At 36.4% G+C, this 26011-nt stretch overlaps 1 protein-coding gene across 1 annotated transcript; it reads right to left on the bottom strand.

Annotated features, from left to right (window-relative positions):
* Positions 1-10156: 10156 nt before the first annotated feature.
* LOC125780536 (cytochrome P450 2B4-like) lies at positions 10157-22733 on the bottom strand. Its single transcript, XM_049462748.1, has 9 exons — positions 22539-22733; positions 20009-20168; positions 19743-19895; positions 17170-17330; positions 16770-16943; positions 15815-15956; positions 12136-12323; positions 11894-12035; positions 10157-10371 (listed from the first exon to the last, which is right to left on the bottom strand). The coding sequence occupies exons 1-9, from the start codon at positions 22731-22733 to the stop codon at positions 10181-10183; spliced, it is 1506 nt and encodes a 501-aa protein (XP_049318705.1). The 3' UTR covers positions 10157-10180.
* Positions 22734-26011: the final 3278 nt, after the last annotated feature.

The following is a 26011-nucleotide window of genomic DNA, read 5'->3' as shown; positions in this document are numbered from 1 at the left end:
AAAGGTTTTTGTATGGGTAGATATATATATATATATATATATATATATATATATATATATATATATATATATATATATAAGAAAATATAAGGATATAAAAAACCTAACTATACAAGGTAAGGATCTATCTGTAAACGGAGCGGTGCAGTAGCTGTTACTAATGGTCATAAATAATTAAATAATTAACAGAGTAAAGTGCAATGACATCGATTACGAAAGTGACTGATGTGACATAGAAATATAATATAATATAAATATGCATACGTTATAAGACAGTTCTAAAAATAAATGTGAAAATGTGAATACCCAATCATGAGTAAAGTGTACTTTAATGTAAGCGAGGTTGGGGAAGTGTTAATATAAATAATTATGTTGTTGAATAATGTCCGAGTGGTGTGTGACTGGATAGATAATTAGAGAATTTAGAGAATCTAATAAAGGGATTATGGAGACAGAATTGAGGAAAATAATTAGCTTAATTTTGGGTATTGGACTATATCTTGGGGGCCCTAACCCAACAGGGACATATGTCTAACTCTATATTCTATAAGCAAATCTAATAATGGAAATAATGAATGTGTGTGGCTGTGTCAGAATCGTTTCCTATTGCAGAAATACTAAGCAATTTGGATTGGCCATTTTTGCAGTGCTTTGTAAAAACTGAGCAGTACATTTTTTCCCCCATATAGTTCACTATTAATTACATTATATTTTAAAAATATTATACAGAAGATGTATGCTAGAAATTCCAAAATATACTATGCCATGCAGTACTGCTGTATAAGATGTCCTCAGAGCAGGACAAATAAACATGGTTTATTATTTGATTTTTAAATAATCAGTTCAATAAATAGAAAATGCTACATAGTGAATAGTGAATGAGTTAATGAGTGAGCCATTCCAAACACAGCTTTTGTTTATCTTCCTTCTCTCTTTCTATTTATGTCTTATTTAGACTGACCTGAGTTCAGTCTCAGCTGAATGAGATCTATATAAGATACATGTAATATCTCATTTCTCTATGTTCTCATGTATCTCAGTCTATGCTGATATTTTGATTATCTTAAAAGCGATAGTAGATTTCAGAAACCAGTGAGGAAAGACCTTATTTTTTACTTTTTATTTATTTATTTATTTATTTTTTAAGGAAACTCAGTGTTGCATCTATTTCAAACTACAGGGAATTGGGTCTCTTTCTGAAAGGGGACATGATCAAATGTATTAAAAAAAATTGAGCTTTCTATTTTGCTTTCAATATGCTTACTTTCTGCAATGAAGAACTTGCTTTACTTTCTTTCTTTATAGTATTAAATTAGACTAGAAAGAGATCTGGAAAACAGCATAAATTTAGTTGTCATGCTTATACAATGCCACCTATAAAACAAATGCATAATTTTCTGACTGTAGCATGAACAAAATCAGCTAAGCAATATAAAATTGTTTCATCTGCATAGTGGTAAAGTTTGCAGTCTGAGAAGCAGAGCCAGCAATATAATTTATGTATATATTAAATAAAACTGGACCAAAACTTAACCTTGTGGTACACCTTTAAGGTACAGATGCAAAATCTGAATAATTATTCATTGACATGCACTGTTTTCTATCAGTGAGGGAGTTTTGGGTCTATTCCAGAGCAGTGTCATCAAAGCAAATAATTTAAGCTAAATTAAGTGGAAGAGAAAAGGTGATACTGATGGTAATAAATAAAATATATATACAATAATAACAAATGATACACCATGGGTACTTGATGCCTTGCACGGGCTTTCACGGTCAACACCAGAGTGTGAGTTTATGACAGTACGACATACCTGGGGTTGCGCTCCCTAACTGTACCCTGCAGGAACACTACGGCACTAAATGTTGATAAAACGGTGCTGCTACGCTGTGTGTGGTTCAGTGGGCTAGGCTGGTTGGCCAAAGACGGGTAAGATCCCAACGTATTACACAGGGACAACCTAAGGCAGGCACAGTCTCGATCTGACCACCACATGCAACTCAACAGACCACGGAGAAATATCTCTGAAGAGTTAGAGGAGGGGAAGCGCAGCCCAGGCGAGAGTGAGTGGATGAATGGTGTGATGGGGTGTGTCTCGGTGGAGGCCTGTGCAGGGTAGACCAGCCCAATGGACAGAGGGTGAAGCAATTTTGTGTTAAGTTTTTTGAAACAGAAATTCTGTTTCGGAAAAAGGGGGAGATGTAAATAGATAATCATTATTACCACCATTATTTGCCCAATAATTATTTTATACTTTTTTATCTTTTTTAAAACCTATTACTTTTTTTATCTCTCACCACTATTACTAAAAAATTTTGACCAATCATTATTTTATACATATAGAGCAGGGGTGTCAAACTCATTTTGGCCGAGGGCCACATTGGCATATTGGCTGTCCTCCGAGGGCCAGATGTAACTTATAAATGTAATAAAATGTAACCAAATGTAATATATGTAAATGAATGTAATTACTCCTTAATGTTAAATAACTCTCAATATATTATTTATTCAATCAAATATTACAGTTGCATGGAAAAAATGTTTGTTTGTTGCTCTATTAACATAAATCCTTTTAATTTGTCATGTCATGAAATCCAAAAACTCCATCAATCAAGAACCAAACTATTCAAGTGAATAGAAATGACATGACATCAAGTTATATTAACTTTGAAATCATTAACTGAAATAAGGCTTAATAAATATAAAATCAAATTGTGAGCTGTTAAGAACATAGCATTTCCTCAGATTTAGCAGTTCCTCATCCAACCACTAGTGGGAGCTGCAGCAGCAGCACCACAAGTCCGCAGTCTTTACTGAGTCAGAGCTACAGCCCAGCCACGGGCTACAGGGCTCAGCTCAGCCAGTCTGGAGCGTTTTTAAAATTTTTAAGTTCTTCTGTGTATGAAATAAAGATTTTTGTAACCGAATAATACAGCTCTCTACAGTTCATCTTTCAGCCCAATCAGCTAACAGCAGCCGTTTAGAGCATGAGTCACTGCTGGGATTACATTATAAACAGGTCAGTTATCGCGCTGCTAACCTCAGGATGTTTATAACTACGGAGTTTAGTGGACACACCACGGCAGCAAGGTTAGACTGTTGAAGGCTACTGAAGACTATTAAAGGCTATTGGAGGTTATTGAAAGGGTTATTGAGGGCAGAAATCAGTAAAGGCTGGTTAGATAAGTGATTCACGTCCTCGTACTTTGCTGCGGTGAAACTGCGACTAGCGCTGTCCCAGTGATGTTTATTAACGTCATTAAAACAGATTTTGTCAGCTATTGTCTTATAAATATTTACACAGAACTTATATCTCTCCTAAAAAGCGTTTATTTTGGTCAGTAACACTCTTCGTAACACAAAAGGCATACCGGTCTTTCGCCTTGAAGCACAGCCGTCCGTCTGCATCAACTTCTCTTTTTCTGGACATTATGGGATAAACATTTATATGTCTCAATTCCACCCGCGAAGTTACACCTTCCCTCCGGCAGGGTTTCCACATCAATGACTACACTGCCGTGTAGTGGCAGTAAGCCGTAACTTTGCGGGTAATACAATCGACAAGCATTGTGGGAAATGTATTTTTTGGTCAAAGAACGCTTCTGACTTATTTATTATAGACACTAAGATCTTACAAGCTCTCGCGGGCCACATAAAAAGACGTGGCGGGCCACATTTGGCCCGCGGGCCTTGTGTTTGACACATGTGATATAGAGCATTGTTCAACTTTTAGTTTATTTATGTATCTATTTATTTTTAACTTTTGGTTTTAAAACAACCACTATGCAGATGAGCAATTACTTGCAGCAAAAAAAGGAAAAGTCTTAGCTTTCAAGACACACTCAATCCTAATTTTAAAATATGAAATGTAGACACTTTAGAATTCACAAAATTAAACTTTCACTATTCAACATGTAAGCCATTTTTTTTTAACAAGAGGAACAATGTGTGAGGCTTGATAAAATGTTTAAGGAAATAGATGTATAGTTGATAATTGTGAAAAGCAGTCTGCTGTGCATTGCATATGCATACATACATATTGAACATATTGATCAGTAAATGAAAAGCATTGTTCGGATTTTATTTGCTATAATAACAAGAACAAAGCAAAGCATAAAATTGTTTATTGATATTGCTAATATTATTGTCTGTAATGGAACGATTGATACAGAGAAAAATAATCACTTTCCACTATCCCAATTCTTAAAGCACTTAATAAAATCAACTAAATCTAGAAATCAAGTCTTTATAAAATCTTGGGAACTGAATAAAGTCAGAAACATAATTTCTTAGTAAAATAGCACACCGCAGAAAACAAAGTGGCAGGTAAAATAATATAGCCACAAGCAGTGATTCTAAAGTCCAAGCAAAAGTAACCCAAGAAAGCCCAATACATCAATATGGAACCATTCCTGACACAGAAGCCACACAGAAGCCACATTATGTGTAGTTTGTGCTGAGTTTAAAACTTTGGGCCCTGATATTGTATAAATCAGCGTGGAGATGAAGGGGAGAATAGAGCAGCTGATCATTAAAACTTTGCATGGAGCAATAATAATAAACATGATTCAGATATATTTCCAAATGTTTGTTCCTTATTTATTATCTATGTAGTATTATCAATACAATATAAGAGGATATGCAGGAAGCATTCAGTGGGAGGTTTAACAGCAGGTGCGTTTAAAGCAGCAGTTTTGTGCTATGAAGCAGTAAAATATGGTCTGTACAATGATGGAACTCCAGAGCTGGGTTGTTTTAGTGTCTAGTGCTGATCTTTAACTTTGGTAGGGTCTTTGAGAGTGGAAGTAGAAGTGTTTGAGTTTGTGTGTGTGCGCATGAGCGTGTGTGCATGCATGAGAGATAGTGTGTGTCTGGTGGTAAACTTGGTCGTGCAAATTGGAAGTGTTTGTAAGATCTAATTTGGATATAAGAGATTAGTTAGAGCAACAGGGAAGCAGTTACACTAAAAGGGAAAGGGATGTGAACAAAAGTAAGGTAAAAGCCAGTAATTAATGGTGATGATAATTAAATGTTGCAATTTAAAATGGAAAATTACTAAATGTTACGGATTGAACGCACATTTGACAGTAAAGATCATGATTGATCATAACTGAAAATCAGGACAACTGAAGAAGGTAAGAAAACAAAAATTGGGCTGAAATCTGTGCACAGACAAAATTTAAATATTAAATAATTAACTTCCAAGGGGAAATTAGAGCTCAAGTTAAGTGTGATAAATGTATTTTAACCATGTATTTTAACTTTCAGGAAGGAGACACGGAGGACCCCTAAAAGACTTCCAAAATGAATAGAGAACCTTAAACATGATTATAACGAATACAAAAGTCTCGTTTCAGATCTGTTTACACAGGGGGGAGAAGGAGAACGTGGTGCAAAGGTGGACCAGTCCGGACACAGAGTGAGGGCTCCTCCGCCATTGCGCACGAAAGAGGAACGAGCATGGCTGGATTAAGCCTTTCCAGGTTACTGAGAGAACAATGTACGCAGATCAACTGAAAGGCGAGGGTTCGACATGGTGCAACTGGAGCCAGTGTGCAGCCACACAGCCCAGAGATCGCTAACTGAAAGCAGGAGGAGACGAGACAGCAGCAGCTGAAAAGTCTGACCCTGCCGCAGCAGCAGGCCCGCAGCAGGAAGGAGGGGCAGCAGAACCCCCGCAGCACGGGCCTGGCCTGGCCACAGCAGAGAAAAGAGTTTCTCAGAGCGCAGCAGCAGCAGCACACAGCCTGGCTGTGACCGAGGAAAGGAAGTGAGGGAGTGACTCATTCAGCAATGTTTCGATTGCGTCAAAGTACACTACATACAGAGACTCTTAAACACATCTCATTAAAGAACACACATAGTCTTATCACACACCAACTCATACTTTTCATTCACTGATATTGCAGACATCAAGAGCCAGAATAAAGCTCTTTGTACGTGGGGCTGAGGTAGTCTACCTTCAGAACCCTGAAGCAAGAAGAAAGAAGAAAAGAAAAACACACATTGTAACTTTAACATTTACACATATAAGGTTATAAACTGTGATTTGCTAAATTAGGGGGGAACACATTATTTTTTCCTTTACAGGTTGTCCTGGACATTGCTTTCCTTTACAGGTTGCCTTGGACTCTTCAGAAAACGGAATTGTAAAAAAAAAAAAAAACACTCTGTAACCTTAACACTTACACATATAGGGCTATAGATAACAGTTTACTAAATAGTGGGAAACTTAGAGGGACAACACATTTATTGTGTAATAATGGTTTGATACGTCAAAAGGGGGTGGAACAGGGCAAAGTACGGACACCATAACGAACCAGCACTCCCTCCAGTTATTCCAATATGGCTACAGGTAATAATAACCATTACTCTAATGGGTATAATGATAATAAAGACTGTACACCACCATGTATTTTACCTATACTGGAGTGTGAGGAAGAGCAAGAGTAACTGCTGTAAACCAACCAGTCTTGGGGATGACTTTAGGGCAATGATGTCACTTCCTCCATTGATAGGGTTAAACTTGGCCGCCTGGGGCAGAAGGGGCTGTGGGAGAATTTTTCCTGTCAAAAATTGGTTGGTAGGCTGCCGGACAGGTTTTCGCTCTCACTTGTTAGTAAAATGTTCACTCACATGTTTATCAAGTGTTGAACATATGTAAATACATATTTGGAGGAATTACTATGTGTTGACGTATCTTGTTGATATGTCAAAAGGGGGAATTGAAGAGTAACTGTTTATTTTACCTTGGGTGTATCGACAAATATCTTTCAATTATGATTACTTATCTTAGTATCTATAATTACATAATCATTGTGTGAAACCTTGTATTTTATATGCATTAACCAATACTCACATTGTATCTGATCATTTTTATTACTCACAGTGTATTTTACACGCATTTATATAGAAGATTAACCAATAACCACAATATATATTCTTTACACATATAGTAAAACATTGTTTGATCAGGCATGTGGGCATGTGACTAACACAGACTTTATTATGACAAATTAACCCACATGATACATAAGGCATTTACTAACACATAGGATCTATTATATGGCGGACTAACCACGCGCTACCAACACATTAACATATAACATATGAAATCTATTGTGTGACTTGCGTAGCTCATGCTTGAAACATTTCGTTCACTGCATGTCTCTGACTAACGGCCATCAATCATCGGCTAGTGCACTCTGTATGAACTGAATTGATACAAAGGAGACTTCGGGACGAACAGTGCGGCCTTTCTCTCTGTGCGTGCAAAGTCCTTCACCTACCAAAGCGGGAGGAGGACGCGCGCACATAGGGAGGGCGGCACTGTCTAATTACTGAAACAATACCACACTGTCTGACTGGACCCAGTCAATTCTTGAAACAATACCACACTGTCCGGCTGGACACAGTCAAGGCCAAACACTAGTGGTCCGGTCAGACCTGCGAAACTTGAGTACTAACACGTGAGATTATGCATGCTAACATGAGATGATTTTAGCAACGCCTCATCAGCAGGTTTCACGTCATTTGGGGTATAAACATGGAGTCAGATCAGAGGGGGGTCAGAACTTATGCTGGGACGGCTGTTAGACGGTCTTTCATGTGTGGGTTCTCCTGAATATTCAGTGCTTTGTAATAAATACTTGGTTTGCTTTCAACTTCACTCCACCTGTCTGCGACTCTCTATCAAGCGAACACGTAGGGGAGTTGTACCCCGGATGAGGAGTGGGTGTGGACCCATCTTTCATTTTCTTTTCTACAACACTATATTATTACTACTAATATTACTGTCATTAAACTGATACTGGGTTGTATAGAAATGTATAATAAAGAAGTAGAACAATATCACCACTCTTCTTAAGTACTATACTGTTGTATCTGTGATGGGATTGAATGTGATGAGGTTGAATGTGAGGGGGTTAAGAGGGATGGGGTTGAATGTGATGGAATTGAATGTGACTGGATTAAATGGGATGGGGCAAATGTAATGGGGTTGAAAGTGATGGGGTTGAATGTGATGAGGTTGAATGTGATGGGACTGAATTGGACAGGGTTGAATGTGATGGGGTTGAATGTGATGAGGTTGAATGTGATGAGGTTGAATGTGATGGGGTTGAATGTGATGAGGTTGAATTGGACAGGGTTGAAAGTGATGGGGTTGAATGTGATGAGGTTGAATGTGATGGGACTGAATTGGACAGGGTTGAATGTGATGGGGTTGAATGTAATGCGGTTAAATGTGTCAGAATTGTATGTGACGAAGCTGAATGTGATTGTAATGGGCTTGAATGTGATGGGGTTGAATGTAATGCGGTTAAATGTGTCAGAATTGTATGTGACGAAGCTGAATGTGATTGTAATGGGCTTGAATGTGATGGGGTTGAATGTAACGGGGTTAAAAGTGATGAGGTTGAATGTGAATGGGTTGAATATGATGGAATTGATTGTGACGGGGTTGAATGTGATGTGATTGAATGTGATGGAATTGAATGTGATGGGATTGAATGTGATGGGATTGAATGTGATAGGGTTGAAAGTGTTATGAGGTTGAATGTGACGGGGAATGTGATATGTGTTTTGCTGATGTTTAGTCTCAAAACAAAGCAGTAAAATTTCTGGGAAACGTTTTAAACCTAACCACCCATTTTGCCCTCAAATGTTATTGTTTTATATATACAGGTGGCAGGTGTTTTCATAAAGCATCACAAGATGTATTACATTCTACAGTTTTACAACAGAACATCTGTAGTGTTATTTAGTGTCTGAATTTACTATAAAAATATTTGGTTTAAGTGTAGTGTTGGTGTAGTTTGAAGTTACAGCATGTATTACAGTAAAAAACTTTTTTTACAATAAATCACTGTAAAACATGTTACTCTATGATCAAATTACATAGTTCTACAGAATTAATACAATAAAACACTGTAATTATTTTTTACAATAATCATGTTATGTTAGAAATGTCCAGGACATTTAGTTTCCAGTAAATAGTGTAAAATTATAGACATACTTTGTATAGAATGACTGTAAATGAACCGTAAAATATTGGCAGTATAAACGCTGCAAAGTTACTGCGCTGCAGTTCTCAGCCAATAAGGCTTTGCTGTAAATAAAACGGCAACTTGCACAAATGTCTCTTCTGAACAAAAGTTTTGTCACCATTTCATTTTTAGACTTTCAAAAAACAAGTAATCAATTGTTTTTTCACATTAAAAGCAGCACATCTATTTAAAAAAACATGTAAATTGACATTCATATTGTCATTTCATATCAAATTGAAATTCACATTCATATTTGACACTAAAAAACATTACTATTTTCTTAAAACCACTTGTATTTTTCTTTTGAAAAAGTTTTATTGTCATCATTTCATTTTAAAACCAAGTGATCATTTTTTTCCACATTAAAATCCAATACACATATAAAACCAACATGTTAGAAACATTTTTTGTCACTTAAAATTAAAATTATTATTTTTTCCCTAAACCCCTTCTATAAAATATAATTCATTAATAAAATTAATTAACATTTTACACCCTTTTAATACACAACATTATTTTTTGGTGTGGATAACTTTATGCAAAAAAGGTAAAGGATGTCAGGAGGCAATAGGAAACAAAAAGGAAACTTTTGTTTAATGAAGAAAACTTTTTGGTTCCCAAGAGCTTTAAATAAGAACAATATTTAGATGCTAACTGTCAACAGGTGTGGCTGATTATACAAATAAAAAAATAAAAATAAAAAAATCCTGTCATTTTGTGTATATTTGTATTAATGACAGCACCAATAATAGAGAGAACACATGCTTTAATAGAAAGACATATAAAAATATCTTAATACACTTGAAAATGTATTATTTACTATACATATTGTAATTAGTGTATATGTTAAGTTAGTAATTGATGTAGTTTTATAAAATATACAAATAAAGGATGGGCATAGATGAAAGAAATTTATAATTAGTATTCAATTGGGATGCACCCATAGTGAAAATTTGGAGAGCTTGCTAGTTGGCTCACCAGCTTGCCAGTTCCGGTTGCTCAGACTGGAAGAGAGGGTCGAGTGGGAATAAACTACTGTTAAGATTTAATTTTAATATTTAAATATAAATCTGATAATGTTCTTCAGGAATGGTGCTGCTCTCTCTCATACAGAAGCTGGTCTTGGTGGTCTAATTCAGTGGGTGGTCTCCCTGCTGCTGCAGATTGTATTATAGGGGAACGGAGAGCGGATCATGCCCAAGACGCCGTCCATGTTTGGACGAGGTTCTCCAGGAGGCCATGAGAACTTCAGCCGCTGGATCAGAGAGGTGAAGAAGATGAAGAGCTCTGTCCTCGCCAGACTCTCACCCAGACACACCCTCGGACCTGCAGTAATATATATATAAATATACACACACTTTCTTAGCTTGTTAAAGATGTGGCTTGTTCACAGAATTCATTAAGAAAGTCCAGGTGATGCAAATTTCAAACCCTCATAAGAACTTGATAAGAACCTTGTCTCAGCAGCTAATCTAATCGTGTACATGGCCAAAAATAGGTCAATTATTCGATTACATTTAAGATAATACTAGGCTAGGCATGTACTAATGGGTGGGGAAAAAATACAGGCACAATTTTAATAGCAATTTTAACAAAGTTATATTCAAACTAACCTGGACGAACCTGCACGTCTAAAATTTGTGCCCAAAAACATCACTAAGGGCGTTTTTACACTTGTAATTTCTCTGGTCTGAATCAGTTGATGAGTTTGATTTTATCTGGAGCATTCCTTGGTTTGCTCCTCTGATTGGTTAGAGCTGTCTGGCACATGAGCAAGAACATAAATACAGCAAGAAGGTCCAGCATCTATATCTGTGCAGTGTAAATCGGTCTTGGCATGCGATTACTGATTTCACACCTGCAGAAATGAACCACACTAAAAGTGCAAACAAACCAGAGTCTGTTTTAATCAGAGCAGTCCTCTCTCCTTTCTTGCAAACTTAAGTAATCTGAGCCTCATTTATTTGGAACACGTTCTGTACTGTGGTATTTAGCCTTTTAGCTGGCTTAGCTATCTTATCCCAGACATGGGAGAAACTGTCATATTTAGGGACCTATTTTAGTTACGTGAAGGCAAGCCATTACCCATGCACTGCGCAGCATGATTTAGGGCATATCAGAGTGTCTTTGCTATTGTAACATCAGGAAAAGTACACCTTGCATGGCTGGAAACGCACAAAAGGCATGTACTAATCCTCTTAATTAATCATGGGGTGATTAAGGTGTAACGTGAAGTAAACCAATCAGCGTGTCACTTGCCCCCACATTCCCTTTAAGAGCCATTTGCGATCTGAATTTGGCAGACTGCTTTAAAGGTGCGCAAGAAGGTAATTTAACACTAACAAAATTAATTTGACAATGACCTAAAGTTTGTTGTTATTTTATCTTATGTTGTAGTCTGGTGCTGCCGTGTGTACATGTATGCACGACATGTGTGTTGCATGCACAATTCACTGCCAAGATAGCAATAATCATCTGACTGAAGATTTCTGCCTAGGTTCACTTCAGTCAGTGGCGTACCTGTGTTTTCCTTTGCCAAGATAGCAATACACCAGAAATTTACCTGAACACATCTAATTTCGAGTAAATCTTGTATTGGCTCCTGGCATAATTTATTCGCATAATAGATGTGCCCCCCCAACCTTCACTTGCCATCAGTGTGGAGTCTTGCCCACCAGTGCTACCTTTATATATTTTTTACCTGCCTGGTTACAGTGTTGTAGGTCATAAGAGCAAGTTAACGTTTACTGTACTACAAAGTGTAACTTAATGTTGGTTAATTTTCCCATGCAAATGCCTATAATGACTAGGGAAGATGTATCCTTGTTTACGCACTGCAGACACTCACCCATAGAAAATGGCAGAAAGAAGTCATTTTTACAGAACTGTCCTTTCTCATCTAGGAAGTTCTCCGGGTTAAACACATCTGGGTGCTTACAGTGGTTTCTGTCACTCATGATGGCTGTAGAATTAGCCAAAACCTGTGTTCCCTGCCATGGGAGAGAAAAAAACACTCCACACAATTAGTCAGTCAATTAATCTACATTTATAACTCTCTTATAACATTAAACTACAATTCTTCATCAGTACCGCTGGGATGTGGTATCCATGCAGCTGTGTTGGTTGTGTGGTCTCATGGACTACACCAAAAGGGGAGATGTTGGAACAGCGCAGAATTTCCTGAACAGTGGCGTGAGTGTAGGGGAGCTGTGCACGATCGTCCATGCAGGGAGAACGATCAAAACCCAGCACCTGAACTATCTCCTCGTGACAGCGCTCTGAGACGTGGAAAACCAGGAACACAAACATAAGAGAACATGATATAGTTATAGCATGAGCAGAAATAGTGCCAGCTTCGTCATTTGTACTTGTTAAAATGCAGTTAAAAGATCAATGATCTTTTTCAATGATAATCAATGTTCTTCTCATTACTCACACTGATTGCTCTCACTACCATTTATATAGTTCTAGAATGCTTTCACTACCATTCTCACTATTTTACAATATTTTTTTCTTAGCATTCATACTAATCTGTAATGTTTTCATCACTGTTCATCCTGTTCTAGAACGTCGTTTTTAACATTTACCATATTTTAAAATATTATCTGTTCTAGAATATTTAACTTTCCTTAACTCACCCTTCTAGAATGTCTTCCCTGCTATGCACACTATTCTATAATACTATCCTCATCATTCACACTGTTCAACAATGTTTTCCTAACCATCCACACTGTTCTACAACACTGTTTTCTCAGCATTGCCATAGTTCTGGAATGTTTTCCTTAGCATTCACACTTTTCTAGAATGTATCCTTGCCCTTAAGTCTCTTCTACAATGTTTTCCTAAGCATGCACACTGTTCCAGAACATCTTCAACGTTCACAGTATTTTAGAATATTAGCTGTACTCTTCACTCTGATCTAGAATATTTACCTCACCATCAACTCTGTTCTAGAATATTTACCTCACCATCCGCTCTATTCTTGAACATCTTCAACATTCACAGTATTTTAGAATAAGACCTGTACAGTTCACTCTGTTCTAGAATATTTACCTCACCATCGACACTGTTCTAGAATATTCACCTCACCAACAACTCTGTTCTAGAATATTTACCTCACCATCAACACTGTTCCAGAATATTTAACTCACCATCAACACTGTTCTAGAATATTTACCTCACCAACAACTCTGTTCTAGAATATTTACCTCACCAACAACTCTGTTCTAGAATATTTACCTCACCAACAACTCTGTTCTAGAATATTTACCTCACCAACAACTCTGTTCTAGAATATTTAACTCACCAATTACTCTGTTATAGAATATTTACCTCACCATCAACTCTGTTCTAGAATATTTAACTCACCAACAACTCTGTTCTAGAATATTTACCTCACCAACAACTCTGTTCTAGAATATTTGACTCACCATCAACACTGTTCTAGAATATTTACCTCACAAACAACTCTGTTCTAGAATATTTACCTCACCAACAACTCTGTTCTAGAATATTTACCTCACCAACAACTCTGTTTTAGAATATATACCTCACCATCAACTCTGTTCTAGAATATTTAACTCACCAACAACTCTGTTCTAGAATATTTACCTCACCAACAACTCTGTTCTAGAATATTTGACTCACCATCAACACTGTTCTAGAATATTTACCTCACAAACAACTCTGTTCTAGAATATTTACCTCACCAACAACTCTGTTCTAGAATATTTACCTAACCAACAACTCTGTTTTAGAATATATACCTCACCATCAACTCTGTTCTAGAATATTTAACTCACCAACAACTCTGTTCTACAATATTTACCTCACCAACAACTCTGTTCTAGAATATTTACCTCACCATCGACACTGTTCTAGAATATTTACCTCACCAACAACTCTGTTCTAGAATATTTACCTCACCAACAACTCTGTTCTAGAATATTTACCTCACCAACAACTCTGTTCTAGAATATTTACCTCACCAATTACTCTGTTATAGAATATTTACTTCACCATCAACTCTGTTCTAGAATATTTACCTCACCAATTACTCTGTTCTAGAATATTTACCTCACCATCAACTCTGTTCTAGAATATTTACCTCACCAACAACTCTGTTTTAGAATATATACCTCACCATCAACTCTGTTCTAGAATATTTAACTCACCAACAACTCTGTTCTAGAATATTTACCTCACCAACAACTCTGTTCTAGAATATTTACCTCACCAACAACTCTGTTTTAGAATATATACCTCACCATCAACTCTGTTCTAGAATATTTAACTCACCAACAACTCTGTTCTAGAATATTTACCTCACCAACAACTCTGTTCTAGAATATTTGACTCACCATCAACACTGTTCTAGAATATTTACCTCACAAACAACTCTGTTCTAGAATATTTACCTCACCAACAACTCTGTTCTAGAATATTTACCTCACCAACAACTCTGTTTTAGAATATATACCTCACCATCAACTCTGTTCTAGAATATTTACCTCACCATCGACACTGTTCTAGAATATTTAACACACCAACAACTCTGTTATAGAATATTTATCTCACCATCGACACTGTTCTAGAATATTTACCTCACCAACAACTCTGTTCTAGATTATTACCTCACCATCGACACTGTTCTAGAATATTTACCTCACCATCGACTCTGTTCTAGAATATATACCTCACCAACAACTCTGTTCTAGAATATATACCTCACCATCAACTCTGTTCTAGAATATTTAACTCACCAACAACTCTGTTCTAGAATATTTACCTCACCAATTACTCTGTTCTAGAATATTTACCTCACCATCAACTCTGTTCTAGAATATTTACCTCACCAATTACTCTGTTCTAGAATATTTACCTCACCAACAACTCTGTTCTAGAATATTTACCTCACCAATTACTCTGTTCTAGAATATTTACCTCACCATCAACTCTGTTCTAGAATATTTACCTCACCAACAACTCTGTTCTAGAATATTTACCTCACCAACAACTCTGTTCTAGAATATTTACCTCACCATCGACACTGTTCTAGAATATTTACCTCACCAACAACTCTGTTCTAGAATATTACCTCACCATCGACACTGTTCTAGAATATTTACCTCACCAACAACTCTGTTCTAGAATATATACCTCACCAACAACTCTGTTCTAGAATATATACCTCACCATCAACTCTGTTCTAGAATATTTAACTCACCAACAACTCTGTTCTAGAATATATACCTCACCAACAACTCTGTTCTAGCATTCACACTGTTCTAGAATTTTACCTCCACCTATCACATTGTTCTCTTCAGCATTCACACTGTTCTACAATTTCCCCTCCACCATTCACACTGTTCTACAATGTCTTCTTCAACATTCACAGTATTCTTTATTGTCTCTATATTGTCTATACCATTTTAGACTGGTTCACCCAACCATTTACATTATTCTACAATGTTTTCTATAATTATGTCTTTTTGTTTACATACTTCTGGAATACTCTCAACCATGTACACTGTTCTAGGATGTTTGACATTGAGGAACCTTTTTATTTTTTGGGGGGTTGGAGGTGATTTCTCCACAATTTAGAACTGTTTTAGAACTAGAACATAATACTGTTCTAGAGTATGTTCCCCACAGTCCACACTGTTCTGGAAAGTATTTCTCGCCATTTAAACTGTGCTAAAAAAACATTTTTCTATCCACTGTTCACTTTTCTATTATAATATTGATTATTGTGGATCTGTAACAGTACCTTGCACATCAGGGTGGTCCATTATGTAAATGAGGCCCCATCTAAGAGTGGTAGCTGTGGTGTCGGTCCCGGCAAGAAAAAGGTCAGAGGTGGATATAATCATGTTCTCTTCATGGAATGTAGATTCTTCCTTTGCCTCTTGCTGCTCAAAACAAGAAGAGGATGTTTAGAAAACGCTAAATGACTCATGGCTTGCTACTTGCACTTTAACGCGGCCCCTGTTGAAGACCAACCTTCTGCATCTTGCCACTATCAGAGGCACACTGCTCAGCCCAATCAGCTCTCCCTTCTGCCCTGCCTCCAAACCCAAACATCACCCATTGCCTTTCCCAAAATACTTCTCCCATTTTGTACCATTTGTTAAATTTGATTGAGATAAAATCAGGCGGCATAATTACCCTTTAAAAAGATTCTTGTTCAGTCATTAATGCTTAATGCATTAGCACTTTCCACTTACAAGATACAACAAATTGCTTGTTCAGAAGCTACAACTGAAGATATGTGATGGATTGAAGTGTGCAAACACATAGAGACCAATCACTATAGAGAACAGAGTCAGAATCCTAAGCGAACATTAAACTTAGTCTTAAACTACATGTGCCTTTTAGTAGCGAATTACTATTTAGCATTCTTAATTCCATTCTGAATGAATTCTTATTTGTATAGATTAGCAAAGAAACTTTTATCTGAGAAATTCCTTTCATGACAAGTATGTGGTTTTGATACCTAGCTATGTTTGGAGGGCCTCTGAGCAAGGTCCTTAACCTTAACTGCAACAGCTGCCCACCACTCCAGGCACGTGGTCTCAAAAAATCACCTTGGGGAGTGGCCAAATTTCACTTGTGCCCAGCACAAGTATTGTAAATATATGCATATTATTGCCATCGACGATCCTTATATGTTTTATTTTTCTCTGCATTTGATTTCTGATAATATTTTGTCCTAATGTTTTCACCTTGGTCATCTCCACCAGGTAGGCATCAATGAAGTCCCGCAGGTTTTCTGGGTCCAGAGTCTTCCTGTGTTCCTCTACAACCTCACGAATGAAGCCTTTCAAAGAACAGGCATTTCTCCAGATCTTCTGGTGAGGCCCCGGAAAGTGTTTTATGAAGGGAACCAAGTTGAAGACCTACAGGACCAAAAAAAATCCACATTTCTAGTTAATTTTGTGATGAATGGACCAATAGAAATTCTCCACAATTAATACAATAAAAGTTAATTTATTACTAATTAACAGTTACGTTAATTTATGCTTTAAGGTGTCATATTTAAAAGATACGAAGTCCATGAAAGGTCTAGTCAACATTATATTAAATAGCTGAATGCTTAGCAGCTGAGATCTTGTTGGTTGTTACCTGTGCTACCATTGATCCAGCAAGCCAAATGTTCTCATTTATAAGTTTCAGCAGATGAGCGAAGCGCTTGTCTTCATAATCAAAGCGGTCTCCAAAGACGATGGAGCAGATGATGTTGGAGACTGAGTTCATAATAGGATGGATAGGAAAAAAAGCCTTCCCTTCAAGACAAGTGGAAAAGGCATAGACTAGATTAGAAAGAATACACTGACAGAACACTTTTTGTATTTTATAGAGACAGTTCCAACCAGACTATGAATAAAATCACTTGAGAATACTTTTAAACTTTTTTAAGTTTGTGAAAGTATTTTGTCCTTATGTAGTTAAGTAGTTCTTGCTATAATATGAAATAGAACATTACACAAAAAAAATAAAAACTGATGCTCTCAGACACATTTAGAGCCCTATTTTTTTAATCAATTGCAGATCGCACAGCTGGATTTAGTTGGTGTGTCTTTTAGTCAACATTTTAGTCTAGTTTTAGTCTAATATCTTTTAGTCAAATAAATTGTGTGTATTATGTATTTTTATTGTGTTACTATTTTAAATGTAAATTTACATTGTGTTACTATTTTTAAATGTAAATTTGTACGATTTATTACTGCTAAAACTAGTGAACTGTAAAGATGATACAAATAAAGCCAAGTTTCTCAAATTACACACTTACTGAAATAGAGATTTATAGTAATATTACTGGCTTTCAGTAGACTGCACTTACATTATTTAACAAGTGTATTTAAAACTCATGCAGTCCAGTAACATTGAGCGTTAGGAAAAAGACAGGAAGAGCTGCTTTTCGATGAGTTTACTGGTGACCGCTAGAGTCTGAGTCAAGACCAAAACTGGAAAAAAATGAGCCTAAAAACAAATTAGGATTTAAAAATAAAAACATTAAAGTATCTTTCCTATTTATCAATATTATTCTTAATCTGTCTCTTCTCAAACTTAATCAGAAGTCACCACATGAAGTCAACTGAATCAAATTGTATTTATTTTTATTATAAAATATAAAAACCGATCACAATTTGCCCTCAAACAACTTGTTACTAAGGTTGACTAGCTTGTACTCTCCCACGTAACATTAGTATTTAAGCTAGCTCATCACTAAGGTTAGCTAGCTTGTCACTAAGGTTAGCTAGCTCATCACTAAGGTTAGCTAGCTTGTCGCTGAGGTTAGCTAGCTCGTCACTAATGTTAGCTAGCTTGTCGCTAAGGTTAATTAGCTCGTCATTAGCTTTAGTACTCTCCCAGGTAACATTAGTATTTTAGCTAGCTCGTCACTTAGGTTAGCTAGCTTGTCGCTAAGGTTAGCTAGCTCGTCATTAGCTTTAGTACTCTCCCAGATAACATTAGTATTTCAGCTAGCTCATCACTAATGTTAGCTAGCTTGTCGCTAAGGTTAGTTAGCTTGTCATTAGATTTACTACTCTCCCACGTAACATTAGTATTTTAGCTAGCTCGTCACTAAGGTTAACTAGCTCATAACTAAGGTTAGCTAGCTCGTCACTAAGGTTAGCTAGCTTGTCGCTAAGTTTAGCTAGCTTGTCACTAAGGTTAGCTAGCTCGTCATTAGCTTTCTACTCTCCCATGTAACATTAGTATTTTAGCTAGCTTGTCACTAAGGTTAGCTAGCTCATCACTAAGGTTAGCTAGCTTGTCGCTAAGGTTAGCTAGCTCGTCATTAGCTTTAGTACTCTTCCAGGTAACATTAGTATTTTAGCTAGCTTGTCACTAAGGTTAGCTAGCTCGTCATTAGCTTTGGTACTCTTCCAGGTAACATTAGTATTTTAGCTAGCTTGTCACTAAGGTTAGCTAGCTTGTCGCTAAGGTTAGCTAGCTTGTCACTAAGGTTAGCTAGTTCGTCATTAGCTTTAGTACTCTTCCAGGTAACATTAGTATTTTAGCTAGCTCGTCACTAAGGTTAGCTAGCTTGTCGCTAAGGTTAGCTAGCTTGTCACTAAGGTTAGCTAGCTTGTCGCTAAGGTTAGCTAGCTCGTCATTATCTTTAGTACTTCCCCAGGTAACAATAGTATTTTAGCTAGCTCGTCACCCTTTTAGGCATTAAACATCGCTAAAACTAAACCGAAGACATATTAAACAAGCCATGTTACACGGGTTATCTGCCTCCAGAAATCTGAACCAGCTTACCTTTCTAAATATCTTGGTGACGAGTAATATGCCACAAAATGTTTTTATTCCTCATATTTTGCGTGGGAGAAGATCCGCTGTATGAATGAGTGAGTAAAGGGGTTTAGGGGAACCAGTCATAATGTTATAGTCATAGTCAGTCATAGTTCTCCATTTACTGCTCAAAAATATTATTTATTACAAATAATTTCCCCATTTGTCAGTCTTCGACATTTTCGTTTAGTTTTTATTAGTTAACTAAAAAGCCATTCCAGTTGACTCTACCTCATAAAGCTGACTGAGAAAATAATGCCAGGATCTGCAACGCTGTCATCTAAGCAATAGGTGCTACTTTGAAGAATCTAAAAATATTTTTAAAAATTTCTCCTGTTAAAAATTAATCCCCTATCCACAGGAATGTATCACAATAGCTAATCTTAAACTACCTTCATGCTTTAGCATCTCTTCAACAAGGTATCGTGCCTCCTCAGCCACGCGCTCCTCCACACTTTTCTTCCCCAGACCAAAATCACGCAGAGTGTGCAGAGCAAACCGGCGCTGCTGTTTCCAAGCATTACCATAAGGGGCCATCACAATACCTGAGAAAAGCAGAAGAGGATGGAGATATAGAGACATATGTAGGATTTTACAGAGTGGTAGAGACTTAAGAATGTTTATTGTAAGAGAAGATACTGATTCATTTTTTACTGACCCAACCCTTCAGTGATCCAGTCCATTATTGGCACATGTGGTCTTCCAGAAAACACAGATCCATTATGAACGAAAGCCTCCTTCACAATCTCCATCTTATTTAGCACAATTATTGGTCTTCCACCCAGGTATAGACAGGACATCTCACCATAGGTCTCCATCTGAAAGAGACATGAAACCTTTACTATAGGAAAAGTTTGTCCATTAAGCAAATTTTGTAAATCTTAAAACACCACTAGACTGAACTGATCAAAGGTTTCATAGCAAATATATGACCTAAGACTGAACAAAAAATCCTGATGACTGCCAGTTTCATCATAATGTTTTTGATGGTCTTTCACTTGAGTGTAGAACTTCGTACTTTTTTTCAAATTGACTGACCATCAGGTCTTCCAGTATTTTTTCCCCTTCATAGTCATAGTCAAGAACTATAAATCTTGCCATAATATGGATTAGAACATTACTCAAATACTGTAGAGCTATTCATTGTACAACAACACACACAAATTATGCTTTAAAACACATTAAGCGAATTCTGTAGATCTTAAAACACCACCAAACTGAACTGATCAGGCTTCATAGCGAATATAAGACTTAAGTTTGAATAGAAAACATATTTACAAAGCTTAATCATTTTTATTTATTTTTATTTCATTTCCTTGTATGACTTTGGGTTGTATCAAAATTTTACCACATCACAGTGAACAGTTTAAGCTTTACACCCAACTAAGTATGCAGACAATATGAGAAATATTAAGAGGGAAATTAATATCAATTATTGATAAACATGAACAGCAGCAAGGGTCCTTAGTCCCTTTGAATATAAAACAATAGTATGAAGGTTGTGATTTCACTGATGTCAAATATTACTTCCTTAGAGGGGCGGAGTTATCCGAAGATGATTGCGTGAACAGGGAACTCCTGGATATGTTTAAATAGCTTAATATCTCTATGGAAATATCTAAATGAATATTTAAAATGCCTAAAAATTAAGGACTGATTAGTTAAACTAAGGTTTGGAGGAGAACTGGAAATATGGAACCTTATTAAGAACAGGGTTGGCAAAGACTTGAATAAGATAATTTCCTCAAAATTATAAGGGGCAGTTTCCAAGACAGGGATTAAGCCTAGTCTATAGACACTGTGCAGCTTGAATTTGTCACGTTTTTGTCCTGTCTTCTGTGCCCTCCCTGCTGCATCCCTGACAGATTTTGGAAGTGTCAGTGTGTCTTTGCTATCGTAATGACGAGGAAAGTACTCCTTGCACGACTTGAAACATGAAAACGACATGTACTAATTCTCTTAATTAATCATGGTTGTATTTTTGGCTCAACATGCAATAAATCAGTCAGTGTGTCAATTGCCCCCACATTCCCTTTAACCTTTTATCGCAGATTCAATTTTATGCAATTTTTTTAGCTGATTTGCACTACTACTCTATATCTTAAGTTTTACTTATAGCACAATGACCATTCAGGGCTTAAAGTAGACAATTGGATCAAAACAATAATTCCCTTTTAGACTTTTATATCCATTACTTAGGTTCCATTTGAGAACATCAAATGCAGAAGAAAATGTAAAAAAATAAAAAATAAAAAAAACTGCTATTATTTTCAGTTTTTACAATGTGTGTATAAATGTTACCTGTCACGCTCTACATTTCCTGATTCAGTAGGGTCTTGACAAACAAATTACAAAACATTAAAAAAGATACAAGAAAGCATTGATAAGCTACAGAGCATTATATTAGATGTCCACTAGGCATCTTCAAACGGTTCAAAACCTCTCCAGAGTGTCCCCAACCTCTCCAAATACACAGAAGAAATCTGTCACTATACAAAAAAAATATTTTTTTTATTGTTTGTGATAGAACAAACTAATGTAAGTCAATATTAATATATTTTTTTGATGAAATGACACACAAAGTCACATGTGTGCACTTTGTGTGCTCCCTGGAGTTTATAGTTGTGATTGTATTTTTTCCGGTGACTGCGCACTGGCTCTGTGTCCTTGTGTGTGGGTAAAAAGCAGTGGTGTACAAACAATTAGCTTGCGAGGTGCACCTTCAGATTAGCAATCTTAGACATCTGATCAATATCAGTATAAACATTGTTGCTGGTGTCTGCAAATCCAAGGCATGAAGCATGCGTGGAATAGTTACGTAATTCTTGGAAGAGTATCTGGCAGCGTTCCAGTGGAACACGTGACAAGAGTTACAAACTTACAGCAAGAGTAAACATGCCCCTGTAGGAAGGAGCTGTTTTCCTGACATGCATATCATCGCTGTTCAGTGGAAAAACAAGTATCTCCATTTTTTGTAGAGTTTAATTTGCTAAATAATTTGAACACAAAGACTGTCCCTTACTCTGTATCAAATCTTCTTGATGAATGGACCAAAAATAAATTCTCCAAAATTACCTGATGGTTTCATCTCTCTCCTGGAAAGTTGCTGTTTGAAGATACATGTTTTTCATTGGACACTGACGATATACACAGTTATGCACTGCTCCATAGAAAAACAGGAAACTGACCGATCTGACGAGGTCCATTGGGTTCTGAAAGAGCTGCATCAGGTTTCCCACAAAGGGTAGAGGTTTGGGTCCGGGGGGGAAGCGTCTCCTGGAGGAGTTTAACCTGAAAATCTCCAGCAGAACCAGAGAGAGAAGACCACCCAGCAGGGCCAAGCCCACAGACGTCCAGTCCAGATATCTCAGCACAGACTCCATTCTGAGAGAACTGCTGAAGAGTTCAGCAGTTCAGAGCTTTATACAGGAAAAACTGGTAGAGGGAGGGGGAAAAGAAAGAGAGTGAGGGAGAGAGAGAGAGGTCGCTTTGCTTTAAAAAAAACTCGACAGACAAGTTTCTAGGAATTCACACACACACACACACTTCTGAAAAAGAAAACGCCTAAAGAGAAAGCCAAGTTTAATGAAGTACAGAAATCTGTGGCATGTAAAAAGTACAAGCAATACAAGTAATTGAGGAATGCTGCACTTTTTAATGATGCAATCTCATATCAGCTTTCAGAATTTCACATTGTAAAGGAAGGTGTGGCTTCCTGAGCTGCTTCTATTGTTTAGGTTGAGGCTAATGGTCTGTAATCTTTGGCCAACAGCATGAAATCCATGTGCACTTTTCTGTTCCATCGAGATTACATTATCTGCCCAGGGTTCAATTTAATTCATTCCAAATGATCTCTACTGTCATTATACTGATACTGGATTGTACACAGAGATGAATAGTAAAGAATTACTACACTACTGTTTTTAGTACTTAAATACTGTATCTGTACCTACTAGAGTATTATTTTTCCTTACACTTTTACTTAACTACATATTTGGATGAGAATACTTTTACTCTGCATTATGTAGCATATGTGCTGCATCATTACTGGTTACAATCATCTGCGATCTGCCTTTTGCTCTGCTGCCTACCTGCAATATGCTATTCAAGTACAAGCAGCACGTGTGTGATCAAGGTAGAGTTATTACTGACTGTAGAGAATATGTAGTCAGTGATATGAATGTGATGGGGGGTGAATGTAATGAGGTTGAATGTGATGGGATTGAAAGTGACAGGGTTGAATGTAATGAGGTTAGATGTTTTGTTGTACTTTATTAGCAGTTAAATACGCCAAATATGTGTAACTTTTATGGTTATTGTAAAGCTTCTTTATAGAATTATAATATTTTTATATCAAAACTTATTTTTTCTGAAGTTTGTTTTAGTGCTGAAAGTTAGACAACATGTGGATTTTACTCAATTCTCCTTCCATTTGTTTACTCAGTTATTATGTGTAAATGCTACAAAATCCAGCAGTTTAATCTTTTGTAAGGTTCTTCACACTTATACATCTCTCCTACAAACATGTTTCATTAGAACTAAAATGATTTTTCTTCTTTTTACCTCTGAACCTTCATTTGTACAATAAAAGTGACGGTTGCTGTGTTCTATTACTGTAATACTTTAGAGAAAATTACAGATTGCTAGGTGTTATGGTTGGGGTAGGTGTTGGATCCAAGTGCAGAGCAGATAGGAAGATTTATATAATACATATATAATATGTAATACATATATAATACATATATATTTGTGTATTTATTATTTAATTAAAATGGATATAGTACTATTATTGATCAGTCAGTTCTATTTATAGTTTTGAAATAATGTCGTATGAAATGTGTCACGAAGGAGACTGGAGAACAAAAACTCACTAGAAGTGTAGGAAAAAAGGTAGGTGTAGAGGTGTAGGAAAAAAGGCGGGAAACAGAACGAAGAAAACGCTGCAAATGGTGTGTACAAACAAAAGACAGCTTTCAGCTTCAAATAAACCAAACTAAAACACAACCAAAATCTTTTTTTCTTTTTTTTGTGGCTTTCTTTTCAGATCTCTTCGCTTTTTTTTTGAGCATTTTGCTTTTTTTAAAAAACGTATTTTCTTTTCCTCTCTGTTACTGGTCACCCCTCTACAAAGGTGCGACAGTGATGTCTGGTTTGACTGAGGTTTATATAGCGTGCTGTACAGGTGCAGCTGCTTGATGCTAATCACCGACAGGGATTCTGGGATTTGGAGTATTGAGATCCAACTCAGTCATTTCTTCCCCGTGTCTACCAGCCCCCCTGCTGGCAGTCTGTGGTGCCTTACTGCCCTTCACACTAGATGCTACGGTTGTAGCTGTATGATTTGAATGAAGTACAGGAGACGTATTGCATGCTGTTAAGTTTATTTAAATGTAATTAACAGTGGAGAGAAAGACAAGTGAGGCTAAACTGCAGGATAAACAACAGCCGGGTGTCTGCATCACTCGGTTTGAACAGGTCTGGTTCTTCTTTTTCCTTTCTCAATAGCGTAGCAAAGTGGATGAGCTATGGTTTTATACTGTGGAGACAGAACAAGATCACAATTACACAATCTGTTCACAATAAACTATTTCCATAAATTAGCTCTCCTCTAAAATCTAAAGTGTTACAAACCTGATTGCACTCAGAATGGCCGTCACCATAACGTATCTTTGTAGCGATGTGTTCACATGTGTTTGAAAATTTCCAGGTTCCACATCTTTTATACATATTTGTAATACTTCTCGCCATCTCATCCCATGATCTGGGCTTAACTACAGGGCCGTTTGTTCTATTTTCCATATAGTTGAAGACCTCATAGGGATCTCTTAGATTTCCAAAAACACAGCCATTTTCTCCTACACAAACACACACACACACACACACACACACACATTAACAGAAATCAGAATATTTTTAAGAGAAACTCTATAGATGTAATCTTTCATTTGTTTTCTCCCAAAATTTAGAGATACAAAAACATCACCTTTGACTGATAAGATTTAACAATAATCACCACCTGTTTAGCTTTTGTTCTACTCGGGCCCCCAAGACCAATCCACATACTGCTACTCTGTGCACATGACTGCCGAACACCAGCACTATTTTACACCAGCTGCTGGATTTCCAATAATAAGGAGTAGATTTTGAAATATACGACTCCAAATACAAATCAAATGCACATTATATTGCATATAGCACAGCTTTCTTCTGATTGGGAAACACAAACAATATCCTGTAAATTGTCAGTTCTAGAAACAACTTGAAAAAAACAATTTATCCATTGAATGTGGAAGATGAGCAGCTATTTAGCTAATTAGTTTAAACTTCAGTTAATTAAGTATGTTTCTCCTTTTAGTTTCTCCTTTCTTTATTTATTTTTATTTCTTTCATTATTTTATTTTTAATTGTTTTGTATTGTTATGTTTAACTTATTTAAATTTCTTTTTTCTATTTTATATTCTTTTCTACATGTTTTCTATATATTCTTCTTCTTATTATTATTAGTACTATTTTTATAATTTTTATTTATTTTTATAATTATTATTATCAATATTATTTATTGTACTATGTAAAAGTTGTTTTAGCTTGTTTTTCTATTTTATTTTATCTTCTTCTTATCTTTATTTTAATTTCTTGTCAGTTAAAGCTCAAGCTTGATTTT

Source organism: Astyanax mexicanus, chromosome 13, assembly GCF_023375975.1.
Source record: "Astyanax mexicanus isolate ESR-SI-001 chromosome 13, AstMex3_surface, whole genome shotgun sequence".
Taxonomy (NCBI): Eukaryota; Metazoa; Chordata; class Actinopteri; order Characiformes; family Acestrorhamphidae; genus Astyanax; species Astyanax mexicanus.
Note: the sequence above shows the minus strand (reverse complement) of the source record. Positions and strands in the feature narration are given on the sequence as shown.